General features: G+C 27.9%; 2 protein-coding genes across 2 annotated transcripts in view; both read left to right on the top strand.

The window, feature by feature from the left end:
• The window catches only part of mspo (M-spondin), a gene marked incomplete at its 5' end in the record, with an annotated part of 15,002 nt that extends 8,220 nt beyond the window's left edge, over positions 1-6,782 (top strand). The window contains 3 exon segments of the mRNA XM_014429542.3: positions 410-606; positions 2,242-2,387; positions 4,486-6,782. Of these exon segments, the coding sequence (XP_014285028.3) occupies positions 410-606; positions 2,242-2,387; positions 4,486-4,688 (546 nt within the window).
• A 6,673-nt stretch (positions 6,783-13,455) lies between these two features.
• The window catches only part of LOC106686321 (kazal-type serine protease inhibitor domain-containing protein 1), a 15,685-nt gene continuing 11,139 nt past the window's right edge, over positions 13,456-18,001 (top strand). The window contains exon 1 of the mRNA XM_014429540.3: positions 13,456-13,686. Coding sequence (XP_014285026.3) covers positions 13,477-13,686 — 210 coding nt within the window. The 5' untranslated portion in view covers positions 13,456-13,476. The remainder of the gene's footprint in view (positions 13,687-18,001) is intronic.

Below are 18,001 nucleotides of genomic sequence, written 5' to 3'. Positions count from 1 at the left end.
TTTGCAAAAAAAAAAAAAAAAAAAATGTATGCCAGCAGATATCATGAGACAGGATCTCTTTGACCCACTGTCTCCAAGTACCAAAAATATTGCTAAATAACGCATATCTGTCCTGCTTACTAATTATAATTTTTATGGGTAATCTTGTGAACAAAAAAAATATATACAAATAATTTAATTACTTTAACATAGTATAAAATATATATCTACATCTCCTGACCTAAGCATGGTTGAACAGAAGATAAATTTTTTATTATATTTTTATGTGAACCTTGGCTCTATCGATCTAATGTCACTAATCACTTTTTTAAATTTTTATTTGTTCAAAAAATTAAATATCTAACATTCTCATCCAGTATTTGATGGAGTAATGGTTACTTTAATATAATTATATATTTACTTCTTTCAGATGAGAGAATATGAAACAAGTGAAATATTTCATCACGGTGAAGATGATAAAAAGTATGAAGTAGTGAGGTCTGATCAACAGAACAAAATTAATATGATGAATGGAAATGAAGATATACAAGAGGAAATAGAAGAAGAAACTAAAGAACAGGAGAGGCTAATGCAAGAGAGAACAACAACTGTCAGCGACAATTATATGTAAGTGATTTCAATTCTTCTTGTCAATGTTTTTACAAATTGAACTTTTTGTTCCACATAGGAGAATAGTGTAGGATTTGAATCTAGCTGTGGCAGATAATTATTTACTCTGTTACTGTCACCGTGAGTCAACCCTAGGGATTCAGGAGCCCTCCCTGGGCACCCAGGCTCTTTAAAAGTGGTACTCTTAATTGGGGAAAAATCTGGCAGTTGAGTGTGAATCATTGACTCCTTGTCCAACTGTTGCTCAAAAAACAGTATGTGCTTATAATTTAATGGACCCCTGAACCTTCATGGGCTGAAGTGGTACAGAATAACTTCTTAATAAATTTTGATCAGTACCTAACTATTTGTCAAAACTCTTTTCACCGTTAAAAGCTTTGTTAGTTAACTGAAAAAAGAATTAAATAAACAAACGATGAAATAATTGAATCTCAATTAGTAGGTTTGATTTTAATAGCATACACTAGTGGTTTCCAACTGGAGTTCTGTGGGACAGAAAGGTTCCACAAGCCTCTTTGGGGGGCTCTGCAAAATATTTTTGGAATGGATCATTCCATGGCTACTCAACAGGGTTTTGAACATTCCCATCTCAGATTAAAATCTATGAAGATAAAAAGACATTTTGAAAGAGATGGAGAAAAACCATCTAATTTGTTAAGGGCATTAAAAAAGAATGACAGAAGGAAGATCGTCAAGGGAAAAAAGACGATAGAAGAAGACGAGGTAAGACAAAAAACTTAGGATAATAAAATGGAAGAATCATTTATAGAACATGGTTTAAACGGGGAATGGGCCATAGAAACTCTAGTTTAAGGAATCTTACTGCTTGTATGGAAATCCTTAGAACATACATATATATATATATATTAATAAACACATCACCTATATATTATGTTTTATATTGCATTTTTAGTTTCATATAATATATGAGTTAATTAATATTGGATTTTATCGGTATTAAGCAGCTAAATACAACAGGAGCTTAGCTAAGAAGTTTGAAATCACATCTGACTCAAAAATTAAATTGTGTAAGGGTCATTCCTCTTCTAATCATCCAGAAATTTTAACAAATGTTACATGGTTTCAGATTTTGATGAAATTCAGTATGCATTATATATTCATACACATCATCATCATCATTATTACATCAGTATACCCCAAATTATGTTGTTCTGTTTCAACTAGTTTTTGTTTTAGAACCACATAATCTTTTGACAAAACAGATATTTTTATATCATCATAGCTCTCGGAGAAACTTGCTACAGTTCTTCTTTATCAACCAAATCATCTAAAAGTTTTAGGTTGTATCCAATGAACTATTCTTATTTAGGGAAAAAAAATTAATGTACCAGTCATCAAAAATTTAGTCTGTCTTAAAAACAAGAAGAGATTTGAACATTTTTGTAAAATAATATTGACAACAATGGTATATTGCCACAAATTTACTATTTTTTAATTATCAACCTATGAGCTTATAAATTTCAAATGGTTGGAGATAAAACAGGTTTAGAATTTCAGTCTGAATAATCTACAGCCTTAAGTTTCAACAGTTAATCTGCAATATTATAGTTAAAATCAAAATTTCTAATTAATTTTTTTGTCTAATTGAATTTTTTTTTTTTTTTTTTACAGAATTCCAGTTCCAACAGCAAAACCTCCACGCCCACTCGGACCAGGCATAATAAGGAAAGGTGATACAAATGCCATTCTAAATAGTATTGTAGAAACGTATCATAACCAAGAAGGAAGGCTGTTCAAACCAACTTATAAGAAGTCTAGTAAGTACACTCAAAACCCATTTTAACAAATTATTTTACTAGTACAGTTTTCCTCTTTACCAAAATAATCTTTCAGTTTGTTTAAAGTTTATCGTTTTTTTTTTTTTTATTATCACTTATCTTTATATCAAATATATAGTAAGGTGTAGTATGTTCAAATTATGAAGTATGGTGATTTTGCAAAATCTTAAATCTGAGTTTTCAATATAAATATACATTTTCATGTTACTCAGGTCCTGATAATCAATTATCACAAAATAGTCTGTGTATATATGAACAGCACATCCTAGCTACCTAGGAACACAAAAATTTATTGAAACTAAAATTATGTATTTAAGGTAAGGAAAAATATGGAATGTAACAGCGGCATTTTCACTATAATTGGCTTTAGTACTTTTAGTCCCTCTTTATATCATTGATTTTACAATTTTCTCATTAGTAGCTCTTAATGATTTTGATTAAACTCATTATATCAATGTATGTTGCTGTATTCAATATCAGGTAGGTATTATTCTCATTTTACAAATGGTTTCCTGTAAATTCCCTTTGATTTTTTTAATTTGAAATCTTTAACGATCTTTTGTTATAGGAGCATTAAAAAATGAATAAATGTAAATCATGAAAGAATTTGGTAATAAATAAAAGAGAAATAAAGATACTTTGTATTTGAAAAACTTCTTTCAAAATTAAATGAAAGCATAAGATTAACAGACTTAAAAAAAAGATTCTAAATTTTCAAATAGCAAAAAGAATAAAAATATATGATGTGATTTCGGTATGATATATAAGTATTTATGTTTTATTGATCATAAATGTTATTATTATATTATTATAGCTAGCTGTGTCATGTGGCTTCACATGTGTTAAAGTCGAACTATAAATGCTTGTTCATTATATATGATGAGTAAACGACCAAGTTTATCTCATTAAATAGGAATCATCCAAAGTTTTATGGAAAAACAAAAGGACCAATCACTAAAAGAAAAAGACTTCACACAAAGGGTCACACCCAACTTGTCATCAATAGTAGAAACTTGATATCAGAAAATAATCTTCTCTTAATTTAACTCATATTTATTTATACGTTTTCTATGAACTTTTTAGTAAAAAAAAATAAACTCAAAAAATATCTTAACTATATTATTACTGAATGAAAATACGTCTAAAAATAAAAAAACATAAAGTTGTATTTATATTTTAATATTTGAATTTTGATTATGTACGTCAAATGAGAGCCAAAACCTTTTTTTGTTATTTATAAAGTTTACTTTTGTAGAACTTAGAATAATGTTTTGAATTTAAAGCAAAAGTAATATTTAATAACTTAGTATTATTCAATTACTACTTAATAACACCAAAACTATGCACTTTTCAAAAAAGCTGTTGATATTTTAAATCTGGTAAAATTTGTCTTAATTTTAAATCAAAGTGAGCTCCTTGCAAACATTAATTTTCAACATACTGCTTTCTAAACATTGATTTTTTCTCCAAAAACTCAAAAATTATCATTATGGTTTGTTTTTTTGTAAAATATTGTCATAAATATTCTTTATATAACAATAACCATATGTAACAAAGTTGAAGTAAATTTAATGAGGATTAATTTCAGCCCATAACAGAAAGTTTAGGATCTATCATCTCTTAAAAATGAGGGAATTACCAAAAATTATACAAGTTAAATTTGTAAGAATAAAATTCTAAAGCTTATTTATTTTAATGATGTTTTGGATGTGATTTTTATCACCAAGATTATCATTTTTATCTCATAACAAAACTCACAAAAGTAGGGGATGGGTAATATTTAATTAATTAAGGTAATAACCCTAAAATATTTCAGAAAAATTGTTTAAATTTGCTTCATACAAGTGAAATTTTAGAATTTGAAAATTCTATTTTATCTTACTTTTTAAACGCTAGAAACACCAAGTAGTGACATATATTAGGGTGGTTAAACCAAAATCACCTATCCTTTCTGGTAGATGTTTAATATTGATAATCTTGATTGCATCACTCATTCATTGCTCATAATTTATATTTATATATTAATTTTACCTGAAGATAATATATTTTATTGAAAATACAGAAGATGGGATTTCAGGATTGGTTCGAGACTGTAAAGTTGGTGAATGGGGTGAGTGGGGAGGCTGTTCTTCTTCATGCGGTGTTGGGGAGATGGTGAGAACCAGAGCTGTATTGCGTCCTGCTCGTCGAGGTGGCACGCCATGCCCACCACTCACACAGGCCAGGTGGTGTGGTTCACCGACTGCCAATTGCACTCAAACGACTACCACCACTTGGTAGCCCTGGTGTCAGTGGATTATCAACAATGCACCACTACCATCAACATCCTCTTGTATATAGACACCATTGGTTTTTTAAAAAAAAAAAAAAAAAAGAAAGAACAGTCAAGATAATTTTTTTCAACAGGGTCATTCCAAGTCATTAATCACCATTGCGATGATACAGAATTTATTTACATATCCTTTTTTAATAATAAAAGCACTAAACATAAAATATTTTATATTGCATGATTTCATTGAAATTCTTGATTTAGCGGTCACAAACAATTGAAATTTAGAACATAAAAATAAGATCAAAATTATATGTGAGGGAAAAAGAAACAATCTAGTTTATCTATTTTCCACGATTATATTATTTCATCTGTCAATTTTTTGATGGGTAATGAAGCCATACTATTCTTGATTTGATGAAAAACTGAGCAAAAATTTTTATAATCAAACATTATGTTAAAAATAAATTAGCTTTATTAAAATTAAGATTTATATTACCTTATACAATGTTTCTTTGTGTTATTAACAAACTTTTTACTCCCCAAAATATATAGTTTATTTTTATGCATTAGAAATTAGTTAGTAAAAGTTTCTCTCTTATTTGAATTTTCATAAAACTTGATTATTATTGGTACCACTAGAAATACAAAAGGTCTTATGTCTAAAACCTGCATTTTTCTTGAGTAAAATCATAAAGAAAAGTCTTTTTTTGTTCTCCTGAAAAATACAGTTTTTAGACACAAGGCCTTTGGAGTTTCAATGATGACATTTGTAATTTGTTTCAATTTTTTGCTTTGGTGGCATTGCTTTCCTTTTTAAATAAACCTCATTAAATTTCGTTTTTTTATTAAAAACTTTATTAATTAATATTATGATAACTTTCTATACAAGAAAGTAATACAATTCATTATTATATTTTACAAGTAATAAAAAATATTATTAAAAGATAATAAATCTTTATAAATCATTGTAACTCTAAGTAATGTAAAGATTTATTTCTTCAAATCCATAATTATTTCTTAAACTTATTTATTGCTTTGCAATAAATTTTTGTACGGAGAAGTTGATTTGGAATGACTCAAAGAAAATGTTCAAAGGGCTTTTGGACTTTGTATTTGTTTATATACAAAGAATACAACAACATTTGTGTGATTGTGGATGTAATATATTTTTGTATTGTGTAATTTACTATATTCATTAATCCATTTTCCAAATAAACATCATATATTAACACATTCACCCTTCACAATTAGAAGAAAAAAAAGGAAACAAAACCACAACTGGAATAAAACAATAAAAATATTTAAATTTGGCTAGAAAGTCGTTAGAAATTAATTCAAATGCAGTTCTTAAATGTTTGGCATTTGATTCGTATGCTCATTTGTATATATTACCAAAGATGTCCAAAGTAAAAAAGTTATAGTCAATTGTGATGTATGATAATTCTAAGTACATTTGAACCTTAATTAGTTGTAGTGACCAGTAAAAGTAAAAAAAAATGTGTTAGACTTTATTTAGTATAGATTTTAAACCTAACACAAAATAATATTTTCAGTATAATGATTTGTTGTAGCCATTTAAAATTGGGGTGTGAAAAAGCTTGGTTTTTACTAGTCAAACGTAGAATCAAAATAAAATACTGGCTGTGAAGTTTTGTAGAGAATATCAGTCATTATTTTATGCAATATACTTAATTAAAAAGTAATTATTCAGAAGTAAGAATATGTCTTATATTCTTTTCTGTAGTATGCATAATTTTAAAATAAAAGTTTTAACAAACACTAAGAATTTAAAGAGTAATAAAATGTTAGAAGAATTTAACATTTAAAAAGATGTTCATAATATTATTTTTTCTGTGTATCAAATCAATTTCATTGAAAATATTATTAGTTTTAATTTGTAATACTGGTATTTCCAATAAAGAAAAAAAACATTATTTACCCAACTGCTATTTAGAGTATTAATTTAATTATTTTATAGAAAGTGGCAGCGTAGAACCTCAAACTGGCCAACATAGTTAACACACTCCTTCCATTTTAAGAGGTTTGATTTGTATAGTTAATTCATTAATTAATTATGAATCAGATCAAATGATCCTGCCAAGTACAGGTTTGAAAACATAGGAGTTTATATTTTAATGAAAAAAATAACCTATAACATATTTTTTTTATTTATATACAACTCTACTGAATGGTTGGTGGTTCCATTTCTAGAGCTTTGCTTTGCATTTTTTCCTAATATTTATAGAAAGTGATTAATGTTTCTGAAAAAAATATATATCAACTGCTTATATTTATCTCTACATAATATACATGATATATATTATGACTCAATAATTTTTTTTCTAATAAATTCAAATTTAGCGATACAAATTTAAATTTGAATAGCCAAGCGTTATTTCACACTCTATTTCAAATAACTTTTGGCATTGAGCGCAAAGATTACAAATCTAGTAATTACCATGAATTTACAATTTTTATAAGTATGAATGTTTTTAAAATTTTGTTTTTAATGTATTAATTTAAAATAAGAAGTATGATGTTATAAACATATTTGATTACAGAATCAGTACGATTATGAATGTATATTTAATAATAATAAATCAAGTTATTTGCATATAGTTTTTAAAATATATATATCTCTAAAAAAAAAATATTGTATGTAAATATTGAAAATTTTTGTATTTAGCGGAAGCTTTTTATTTTGAAAAGTAAACTGCACTGGTTACTCTCATTTTGTTACTTATTATCAAAAATAAAGTCCTGTGCACTGGAAGATTATAAAAAATAGAACCGTTTAAAAATAGAAGTTACTGTATTTATTACATTATACATTTATTGTTGTTCTGATGATTTAATTTTTTATTGAAAGAATATAATAAATGTTCTAAAAGCTATAGTACCATAAGTTGATGTCGACAATCTATAATCCTCCTTTACTTTATATGTGTAACTTGCAGTGTTTCTAGATGTTTGTGCTTCTTCTTATATGTTTAATTATAAATGTCAGATTATTATCGAGTTGATCTTTTTAGATTTTCTTTCATATATATTGCATAATATTTTAGTTATTTTTAGTAAGTAGATATATAAGCTATCAGATATCAATAATGTAGAAGAACAGATGGAAATAAATGTCAGATTTTGTTTATTTACTCTGTAATTGTTGTTTTGATTAAACATATTATATTACTTATCCATGCTTTCCTTATAACCCTCATGAAAATTTATTACTTAGTAGTTATTTGTACTCTTAATTACCATGTCAGGTGGTTTCATTCTAGATCTAAGTCAGTTTAGCTAATATATTTTTAATTTTATTAATTTACTTATTCATTTACATTTTTCAATCTATGAAATTTTTAGTATATTAATAGACATATGTCATATTAAATCATTTAGTTTTAAAGTGTGGATGAATCTAATAATCTGCTGGTAAGTTCAAGTCTTGATTTTTTGTAAGGTCGGATCAAAGCCAATCCAATATTATTTTATGGTAATGAAAAGCCAAAATGGTTAAAATCTATAAAAAGTTATTAAATAATGCTAAAATAAAATCTTAAATGATTGTCTATTATTACTGAACTCCTAGTTTTTTAGTTTAAAGTAGATATAAGTAAACCTCACCCAGTTGCGATTAAAACAATCGTACTATCATACTAAAATTGACTATTACCATAAACAGGCTCTAATATTATGTTTTAAAGTAAAATGAAAAAGTTCAATATGATATTTAGTAAGGTATAAAACAATAAAATATAATGTAATACAAAATCACTATAATGTTAGCTCAAAAGTATGATATAGATGTACAAAAAAAACTTTAAAACAAATAAGTGTAATTATAAATTAGGCAAAAAAAAAAAAATTATTATTGTTATCAATTTGTAAGTGAAAGGGGACATTAATATTTTGGTTTCTTAGTACAAAAATTTATTATTTTTTTTAACTAATATCATACTGTTTTCTCTTTGTTTGTGAGGATTCTTTAATTCTACCTGTGACTCTTTGATGTTCTTATTTCATCCCTGAAGTACTTCTTTTTTTGAAAATCTCTAAGAAAATTTTTGCTGGGGAAAACACATTTTTATATAAGTTCAGTTTCACTTATACAGCACAAAACTATATATACCAGCTACATCCAACATTCCAAAAAAATATCACCTAAGCCATAGCCACTTTTTTTCCTATGCTTGTAGAAAAATTTGTTCTAAAACAAAACTATTTCCAGTTTGGAGTGTACTGTTAAAAAAAAAAGTACAAATGAAAATAATATCTGCCACATTAACACTAACGTGGGATAGGTACTAAAGGAAATTATGATTAATTAATATCCAACAAAAATATTAAATTTATAATGTTAATTTTTATAAACCTTTTCTTATCCAGTATTTTAAAAAAGTGAATTTTAACCCTGGTGCATTATCATGTTTGTTCGAGATTTATACTGAAAAAAAATTATATACAATTTAGCGACATTGAAGAAGAGTTTTATCTAAATACATAAATTTATTGTAAAAAGTAATGATCAAAATGGTTGTGTGTTTTATTTATTATTTAAACACAATTTTTTTATTTAATTGAAGAAATTATTATTATACCATAGCAATGGATCAATACTTAATGTTTTATACAAACATCTGAATAGAATACTGAAACAGACCAATAGCTTCACTTTCACGTTCATTTTATTTTTATCATTCAATTATAATACAAGATCTAAAATGCTCAAGTGGTCCAAGCACTTAAAGAATACAAAAAAATTGATTCTTAGATGTATGAACGTTTTTAGTGTAGGTATACAATCCTATAAAATACATAAATAGCCAAAACATTATCAAATGAATTTTCTTTTAAATGTACATTTCTTTTTTATTAATTATATCATAAGTATAAGCTTATTAGTTATATAAATATTTTTAAAAAAATAGTTATATAAACTAGTTCATTTCTTATCTTTTTTTAGTATTAAGAAAGACTTAGGTGTTTCTGACACACAATAAATGTATATGAAAGAAGATTCCTATCAGATTTCTGTTAAGCCCTCACAGTTCTGAGAAAATTGGGTTTATCCATTTCAGTAATCTAATAAAGCTCATCTTGCATCTGTTTTTGGTTTCTTGCTTTCCAGCTTATATGAGTGATCTCAACTGTTCAGAACGTTGATTAATAGGAAAATCCCTTTCTTCGAGGTCTTATAAATCAATAAAGCATTTTCATTTTAATGAAAATTTAAATAAATAATAAAAAAATGGACGATGGTTGAAATAATATTGTTCTAATTATTTAACGTTTTCGAAACTGTTTCGACGAACAGTTTAAACTATTCTTGGAGTTGTTATTATCATTTTATAGTGATTTGTCACAGTTTATAGGTTGGAGTTACATTTGCCTCGGTTTCAGTAACAGTTATTCAGTTCAGTTATAACAGTGATTATTAGTTAGAGTATTGTAACCTTGTTTTATAAATGCTTCAATTATTAGTTTTTAATTAATCTATTATTATAAAATATAGATTCCTTATGTAAATGAGGGGATGATAATAGAGGTGTGAATAAACAATTTTTTTTTTTATCCCAAAAGTTTCAATATTAAATGACCATTAGTTTCTTTTCGACTTACAGATGAGAAATTCCTTTCATAGTCAAACTATCTTTTTATTGTGTAAGTAAAAGTGTAATAGAATTTCTTATGAAGATGTGCATGCATGAGTTAGGAATCTCTAAAAATTTAAAGGTAGGTTTTATGTTTTCTTTGTTCAATATTTTTTTTCTTCTTTCAAAAATCTTTGTTATATGTCTTCGAAATCGGAAGTTTTGGAAACTTTTAGAGACAAAATGTCTCAGAAGATACTGATTTTAAGCTTATTCCTCCAAGAAGCTTCTTGTCTCCAAAAGGATCAGTTTTAATCGTTTTTAGTACTGCTAATTTGCATCTTGACGAATATTTTTTTGGACAATCCCAACATTAGTTCTGTATAATAATTAATTTGAGATTGAGTTTTAAGTGCAAAAAAAAATCTTTTGTTTTGTTCTACATTTGTCATAGATACACGAGTGGTTTCCAGCCGGTGGTCCGTGGACGATGAGAGTGCCAAAAAAGTAGGGTAGTACATGTTTTCTGAGGACTTATTGTTAAAACTGTTTTATTTCCTATTTTACCTTTCGTAGTATTGGAATGTTATTTGAACGGTTTCAACAGTTAATTGCACTCTAACTGTGGCTCAAAATGAGCTTTTATGCAACCTGATTTTTACATCTTTTAGGGAGATATAAAGTCTCATCAAGGCGTCTTTGAGTAATAAGCTGCATCAAATCTATCAGCTAGTCTGGCATCATCAGCATACCACCTGATCCCCGCCACGTATCAGTTGCTGCTTTTAGAGCTAAATTTTTGATTACTTTAATGAAAACTAGGTATAATTACTAGTCAAAACTGATGAGCCTGCCAAGTATAGGTAGGGGGAATAAAAAATGGCGGCTGTTTAAAAACGTTAAAAAAACATTAATTTTTCATTTGGAGGTCTATATCTTAAAAACTACCAACAACAATAGATAATCTAAGAGAACATAATTTAAAGAAGAGTAAATTTTCTGAAATGTTAGCCCTTAAAGAGCTATTTACGTCCAATAGTTCTCGAGATATAGCTTTCTAAAAAGCAAAATTTCTTAAAAAATCTTCTGAAAGATTAGTAGTTAGTTAATTTATATTGAGAACTCTATATCTAAGGAACTATGTGACGTACAGATGTCTATTAGCACTCAAATTAAAGCTAGTTTAATGGACTATAAAGAAGTTTATGAACTTTACCTTCGTAGGAATACTAGTTTTCATGATATTTGCTTAAATAAATTGATGTATAGTTGTTTGGACAATAAGTTTGATTTATGAAAAACTTCATTTCAGAAACCATTGGACGTACAGATGTCTGCCAGCACTCAAATTAAAGCTAGTTAAATTTACTACAAAATAGTTAATTATTTTTATCTTTGTAGGAGCAGTAGTTTTTATGATATTTGACAAAAAAAAACTCACAAAATGTCAATTTCTAGTTGTTCGTATAAAATGTTGGATTTTTGAAAAAATATATCTCTAGATCCATAAGACGCACATATGTCTGCGAACACTCAAAATAAAGGAAATTTAACTTGCTATAAAGTGGTTTATGACACTAATCTACGTATGTGTAGTAGTTTTAATGATATTCACATATGGATATGAATTTGGCAAATGAAAATTTGTCCGAACAACTATAAATCAATATATTTTAGCAAATTTCATGTAAACTATTACTCCTACAAAGATAAACACCATAAACCACTTTACAGCTCATTAAACTAGCTTTAATTCGAGTGCTAATAGACATCTGTACGTCAAATGGTTTTTGAGATATAAATTTTTCAAAATAAATTCACTGACTGCTGATCTTTCAGTACGTCCCATACAACATTTTTATGAAATTTTGCTTTTTAAAAAGCTATATCTCGAGAACTATTGGACGTAAATAGCTCTTTTAGGGCTAATATTTCAGAAAATTTACTCTTCTTTAAATAATGTTCTCTTAGATTTACCAATGTTGTTGGTAGTTTTTAAGATATAGACCTCCGAATGAAAAATTAATGTTTTTTTTAAGGTTTTGAAACGGCCGTCATATTTTATTCCCCCTAGCTATACTTGGCAGACTCATCAATTTTGACTAGTAATTATATATATATTTTTCATTAAAGTAATCAAAAATTGGTGTGAGATAACTGCCTTTTTCTCTTCTTGGGCTCTTGTACTATAAGGGGTTTCAAGATAAGGAGATTAAGTGGTCCTGGTTTGCGTCGCTTTATGGGCTGATTGAACGCTTATGGCGGAAGAGCCATAAAGGGCGTAGGGGAAAAAAAAGGGAGATATTTATAATCAAAATGAATGATAATAATAATAATAAAATGATAATACATATAGGTCCTCCCTCTCCAAAAGTTGATCAAAATTAAGTTTCTTACAAGTTCATTTTGAGCCTCTTTGAGATCATCACCAACAATAATAGAAGGGAGTCCTTCCCAGGGTATCTGTCCCCTAAATCTCAGAATTAACTCGGCCTTATCTTACCTTTGAAACATTTATTAAAAACGAGTAGAGGAATATGGACAGAAAAAAATAGCTAAATAAAGCAACATTAAAAACGTAGCTTAAACTGTAAATCGGCGTTTCAGTTTCAATTGTAGCCACTCTTTCAATGCTGCACGATTTCACTTTTTTTTCACGATTCCGCTAATCCTTATTAGTAAAAGTTTCAAAGACTTGATCTTTGAAACGTTTAATAAAACTCCCGGTATTATCTTAATATTATCGGACATCATTCTGGAATTTCGGGAGCGGGGTGTCGTGAGAAGGTACCTTTCTATTATTTGGGTTAGGCCGCCTCTCAATTTCAGGCTTTGTAGTCCATAGACTTCTGAATGTTATACACAACACAGTTATAAACATTACTAAATATTATTCTATAAATAATATTCTAAATTCAACTTTGTAACGTTAGAAATTAAAATTTTTTTATTAAAATAAATGTTATAAATTTAATAAATTATATTGTTAATATATATGTATATTTGTTATAATGAGATAAAGATTTAATATTTAATAAAATGTGAAACTTTCAATTATTTACTTATTACCCTGAACAGCTATTAGCAACACCATTCAATTAGTTACTTATTTATAAGAATAATCGTTGCCGCTAATTCGAAGCGCGGTGTCGGTAGTGGGGGTCGAGTATATATGGCCCCCCAGTAAGAGAAGGTGTGACTAGAGATGATGTCTTGGTTAGCTGTACTCCTCTTCCTCAGGCTCGTCGTGGTCTGGGCGGTCTGTCCTACCTGCGACACCAGTAATTGTGTCGTGTTCTGTATGGAACCAGTACCTGACCCCTGTTCCTGCTGTCCATTTTTATGCGGCAACAAAGAGGGTGAATCTTGCTCTGAAATCGAACCTTGTAGCAGAGATCTTGTTTGTACCAACACCGTAAGTTTTTTTAAATGTATATGTATTATTTAATATTATTTCAGGAACTCGAAATATTTCTAAAAACAACAAATTATATTTTCATTGCAACTACAACTTTTCAGGGAAGTTTAAATTTTTGATTAACGTTATAAGAATATTTTAATTTAAAATTGCAACTCCTTCCTTTGTTTTTGACTTAATTACTCATATATGTATAAATGTCAAAATTTAAGAGTTGTGAATCTAAAAAATAATAATATCATTTTAACGGCCATTTATCACTTTTTTTTTATACAGTGTAACTACAATTCTTTTGTTTCCTCCCTAAATAATTTGTTATAGAACGTTTATATTTATGCAGGAGATAAAAACAATGCTTACCCAAAGAACCGAAAATTTTCGCTGGAATTTTATGTTTTAATCATCAAGGAACAAATTTTGTTGCGTATCTGTCTGAAGTCAAATTTGTGTTCGAGCATAATCGATAGAACCATTAGTCCGATTTTTATACATTGTTCAGTGATTTTGCACATTCAGAACATCTAGATACCAATACCATGAATTATAAATTTCATCAAATTCCATCAGCTACATTCGCTTACACCTTTGCAAACGTATTTTCCTGGAAGCATCAATACTTTGCAAACGGCAATTTTGATTGGGCCTGTAAGTTATTAGTGTTGACACGGTGTAGTAAAACTTTTATCATATTTCATCAATCTCATGCGAAAAAAAAACTCCTTTATTTGAACGACGGCTCGTCCCGTAGATTTATTCTATAAAGACTAAACATCCACCTTAAAATATAAGTAATTGCCCACCCTAATACAAATTTGAACCACATGAATGTAACTTTTGCTAGACATTTGATACTTTCGGCTTACATAAATAAGAAAATAAAATCAGTGAGACTGAGATCATATAGACTGAATCATTTTATTAGCTTCTAACTTACATTGCACTTAAAGTTGTTATGTTTATAAATATACATAACGTCATCATATAGCACATCACTGGTCTCCGAAATTGCCAAATCAGTGGGAAATCGGTTACAATAATGTTATATCACGAACAAGGAACATGAATGAAAATACATACGATATTCAACGGCTTCATGAGCACTTACAATTACTAATAAGAAGAATTTCTTGACTGTAAGACTTGATTAATGTTTAGAATGCATGAAATAACTCAATGATGGGAAAAGGTGAAGTTGTGATGATTAAATTTTGGTCTAAGTTTTAGAATAAGTTCGATAAAAGACAAAGTTGTGCCCCTTCTCCAAGATATCGATTGGGAAATATCCAAAATTAACAGAAATCATGAAATTAATGAGGCACCAATAATATAGTATTTATTCAGGCCTCCTTCAAATGAAAATATGCAATAAACTGAGATTTTCTATGACAATGCAATTACCGGAAAAACATTAGGGGCTATGAAAACAAAATTAAAATAATTACCTATCTAATATTAATCCCCCCAAAAAACATGATTTAAAAAAAATAGTTTTTTTTTTTCAAAAAGTAAGATACAAACAATGAGGAAGACATGTTGACTTTTTTACAATATTGAATAAATATTTACAATTTAAACTATAATTAAAATTTAAATTTAAAAAATAATTTGGAATTTGGTATCGTTCCCAATAAAAAGTAGATAATTGATTTACGTAGTTTTCATAACAACCACAATTTGCAAAAAATTGCAGTATTGCTGGTTAGTATAACTCCTTTCTCTACCAGTTAAATAATTACATTTTGTAAAAGCAATTTGTTTTATCTAATTCATATTTTAATAGCTAATTAAAATTTTGTTTTTCATACCCTCCTGTAAAGATTTGAGTGGGTATTTGGTACGTACATATAGGAGGTATGCTATATGTATAGCTGGGTGTGAAGGATACCTTGGATTGCCTTTTGGCATTATAAGGTTAGGTGAGGGGTCCAATGAAGGTATAAAATTAGGAATAATAAATTTAATTAAATAAGGAATTAAATTAAAATTATGATGAGACATAGATAGCAGGTAGTAGTTTTCATTCATTGGGATTCTACTATTTAAATTTATGTTCTAAAAGCGTAAACTAGCTGCATTTTCAAGGCCAATGAGTTGATACGCTTAACAGATTATCTGCTGTATCAACGATACCTCGAAGGAGGTATTTCTGTCTTTCTTCTTCAGATGTCAACATTTATAAGCTAATAGGAAAAGCAATTTCATAATATTCTTAAACTGGGCAAATGTGAACAACGCAAGTGGAAATTGTGAATAAAAATAGTATAAATTTTAACTATTTACCCAATAAAGTGTATAACACAAAAGTATAATAGTAAAAGCAATATAAAATGTATAATCTGACGTTAAGCTATAACAACTTGGAAATACACTATAATACATACAATTTAATATTAAGCATGTTCTTCGTTTGGATTCGTTATTAAAAATAATTATTCCGGTAGAATTGTTTGAGAAGGGTTATACGAAATTATGAAAATTTAAAACCATCCATATACTGATAAAATGCTGGCAAAAATTATCGGGTTGCTATAGGACACATCATACTAATCAGTCTTATTAGATATAATACAAGTTTTTCATTCGCAAGCTTGGATTTTAATTATAACGTGTTCGTAAAGTTTATTTGTTTTTCATGAAAAAAACAATCATCAAAAGGATGATGATTTTAGTCTCAAAATTTGTTATAAACAAAAATTTCGTTTTCAGGAGATTCTGGTAACATAAGATTTAGCTAAAATAGTTCTTTCATAAAAAAAAAAAAAAAAAAAATTGAAAATGAAAAAAATAAAAGCACTAAGATTTATTTAATAATTATAGGTCCCTTTATCAACCTATGACTTCCTACACTATAATATCTTTGAATAATATTCAACTTATTCCGTTGACATAAACCCCTACCTTGAGTTGCATCAAGACAAAAGACGAACTTAGAATGCTCATACAATACAAAAAAGCTGATCGTCGATTCCACGAATACAGCACTTAATAGACAAACGGTATGAACTTTCAATTAGTGACAAAAACATCATTTACATGGGCATATTAAGGCTCTATTTGACTTACGGAGTTGAGCTTTGGGGCTGCACCTTACCTTCGAATTCCTTTCGTATCCAATCTTTACTATCCAGAATCCTTCGTAAAATCTTCAATGCTCCTTACTTTGTTACAAATAAAATCATTCATAATCAACTCAATTTTCCATATGATGCCGATCTATACTGAGCCACATATCATTCCTTCCATAATAAAATCACTTATCACCCAAGCCCCGCTAGTTTCTAACCTTGCTTCATCTTTGATTCACAATAACCTTCTCATATTCCAGAAAAGAAGATTACATCAAGACCTAATCTGGAAATGTTATGGAGTGCTGTTATTGTACATGTTATTGTACTATAATTCAAGGCACATTTACTAGCTTTATTTTTTAGTCAATACAGTTGTAAATTTTAGTTAATATAGGTATTAAGCAATATATGTATTTAATACATTCCAATTTCAATCGAACCATGTAAAAAGATTTGAGTAAGGGCTTAAAGAATTTTTTAAATTATTTTCTAATGCTTCAGCTAAAAGAAAACGTAATATCTTTAAAAATTATACTGTAATTATTTATATGATAGAGCACAAATCAGTTAGAGACGTAAAAAAAATATTAGAAAATTGCAATTACAATGTTATTCTGCATCAAATTCTAATATTCTCGTTATGAGCTAGGATTTCATGGAATGACGGAGTAGTCTTTTTGCACTGTTGATGTGAGACGTGCTACATTTTATCTTAGATGTGATATTTATGATCTTCTATCCCAATGATGCATGATGTGGAGAAACGCCGACTGGTGAGAAGTTCGCCGGTAGTAGTTTAGCAGTAGGTTAGCACAAAACTTTCTGGTATAAATTTTTCAATTATATTATCATAATACAATAAGTTCATTTTTATATTTAAAAAAACAACTAAAATTCGACTACAATTACTTTCAATTTACTTGGATATTAAAGATATCGTTAGGCTTCACTATCAAAACTTCTATAATATTGTTCGATCAACTTTTTTTTTATAACTTATTGTATACTTCAAATCTTTAAATTAATAAGTGCCTTTTAATTTAATTTCTTTTTAATACGATTTATCGATAACGGTTGGTTAGTTTGGGATAATGAGGGTTGATTATTATAAAAAATATATACAAAAAAAAACTTTTCGAACTTTTTATATCGAGAAAAAAAAAGGCCCGCGCATTCACACAACAGGAACGCAAAAATGCCAAATAATATATTTAAATTTTTTTGTGAAAATAAAAAAATGATAT

Source organism: Halyomorpha halys, unplaced genomic scaffold (genome assembly GCF_000696795.3).
Source record: "Halyomorpha halys isolate HHAL.00 unplaced genomic scaffold, Hhal_1.1 Scaffold808.1, whole genome shotgun sequence".
In the NCBI taxonomy this organism is placed as follows: Eukaryota; Metazoa; Arthropoda; class Insecta; order Hemiptera; family Pentatomidae; genus Halyomorpha; species Halyomorpha halys.
Note: the sequence above shows the minus strand (reverse complement) of the source record. Positions and strands in the feature narration are given on the sequence as shown.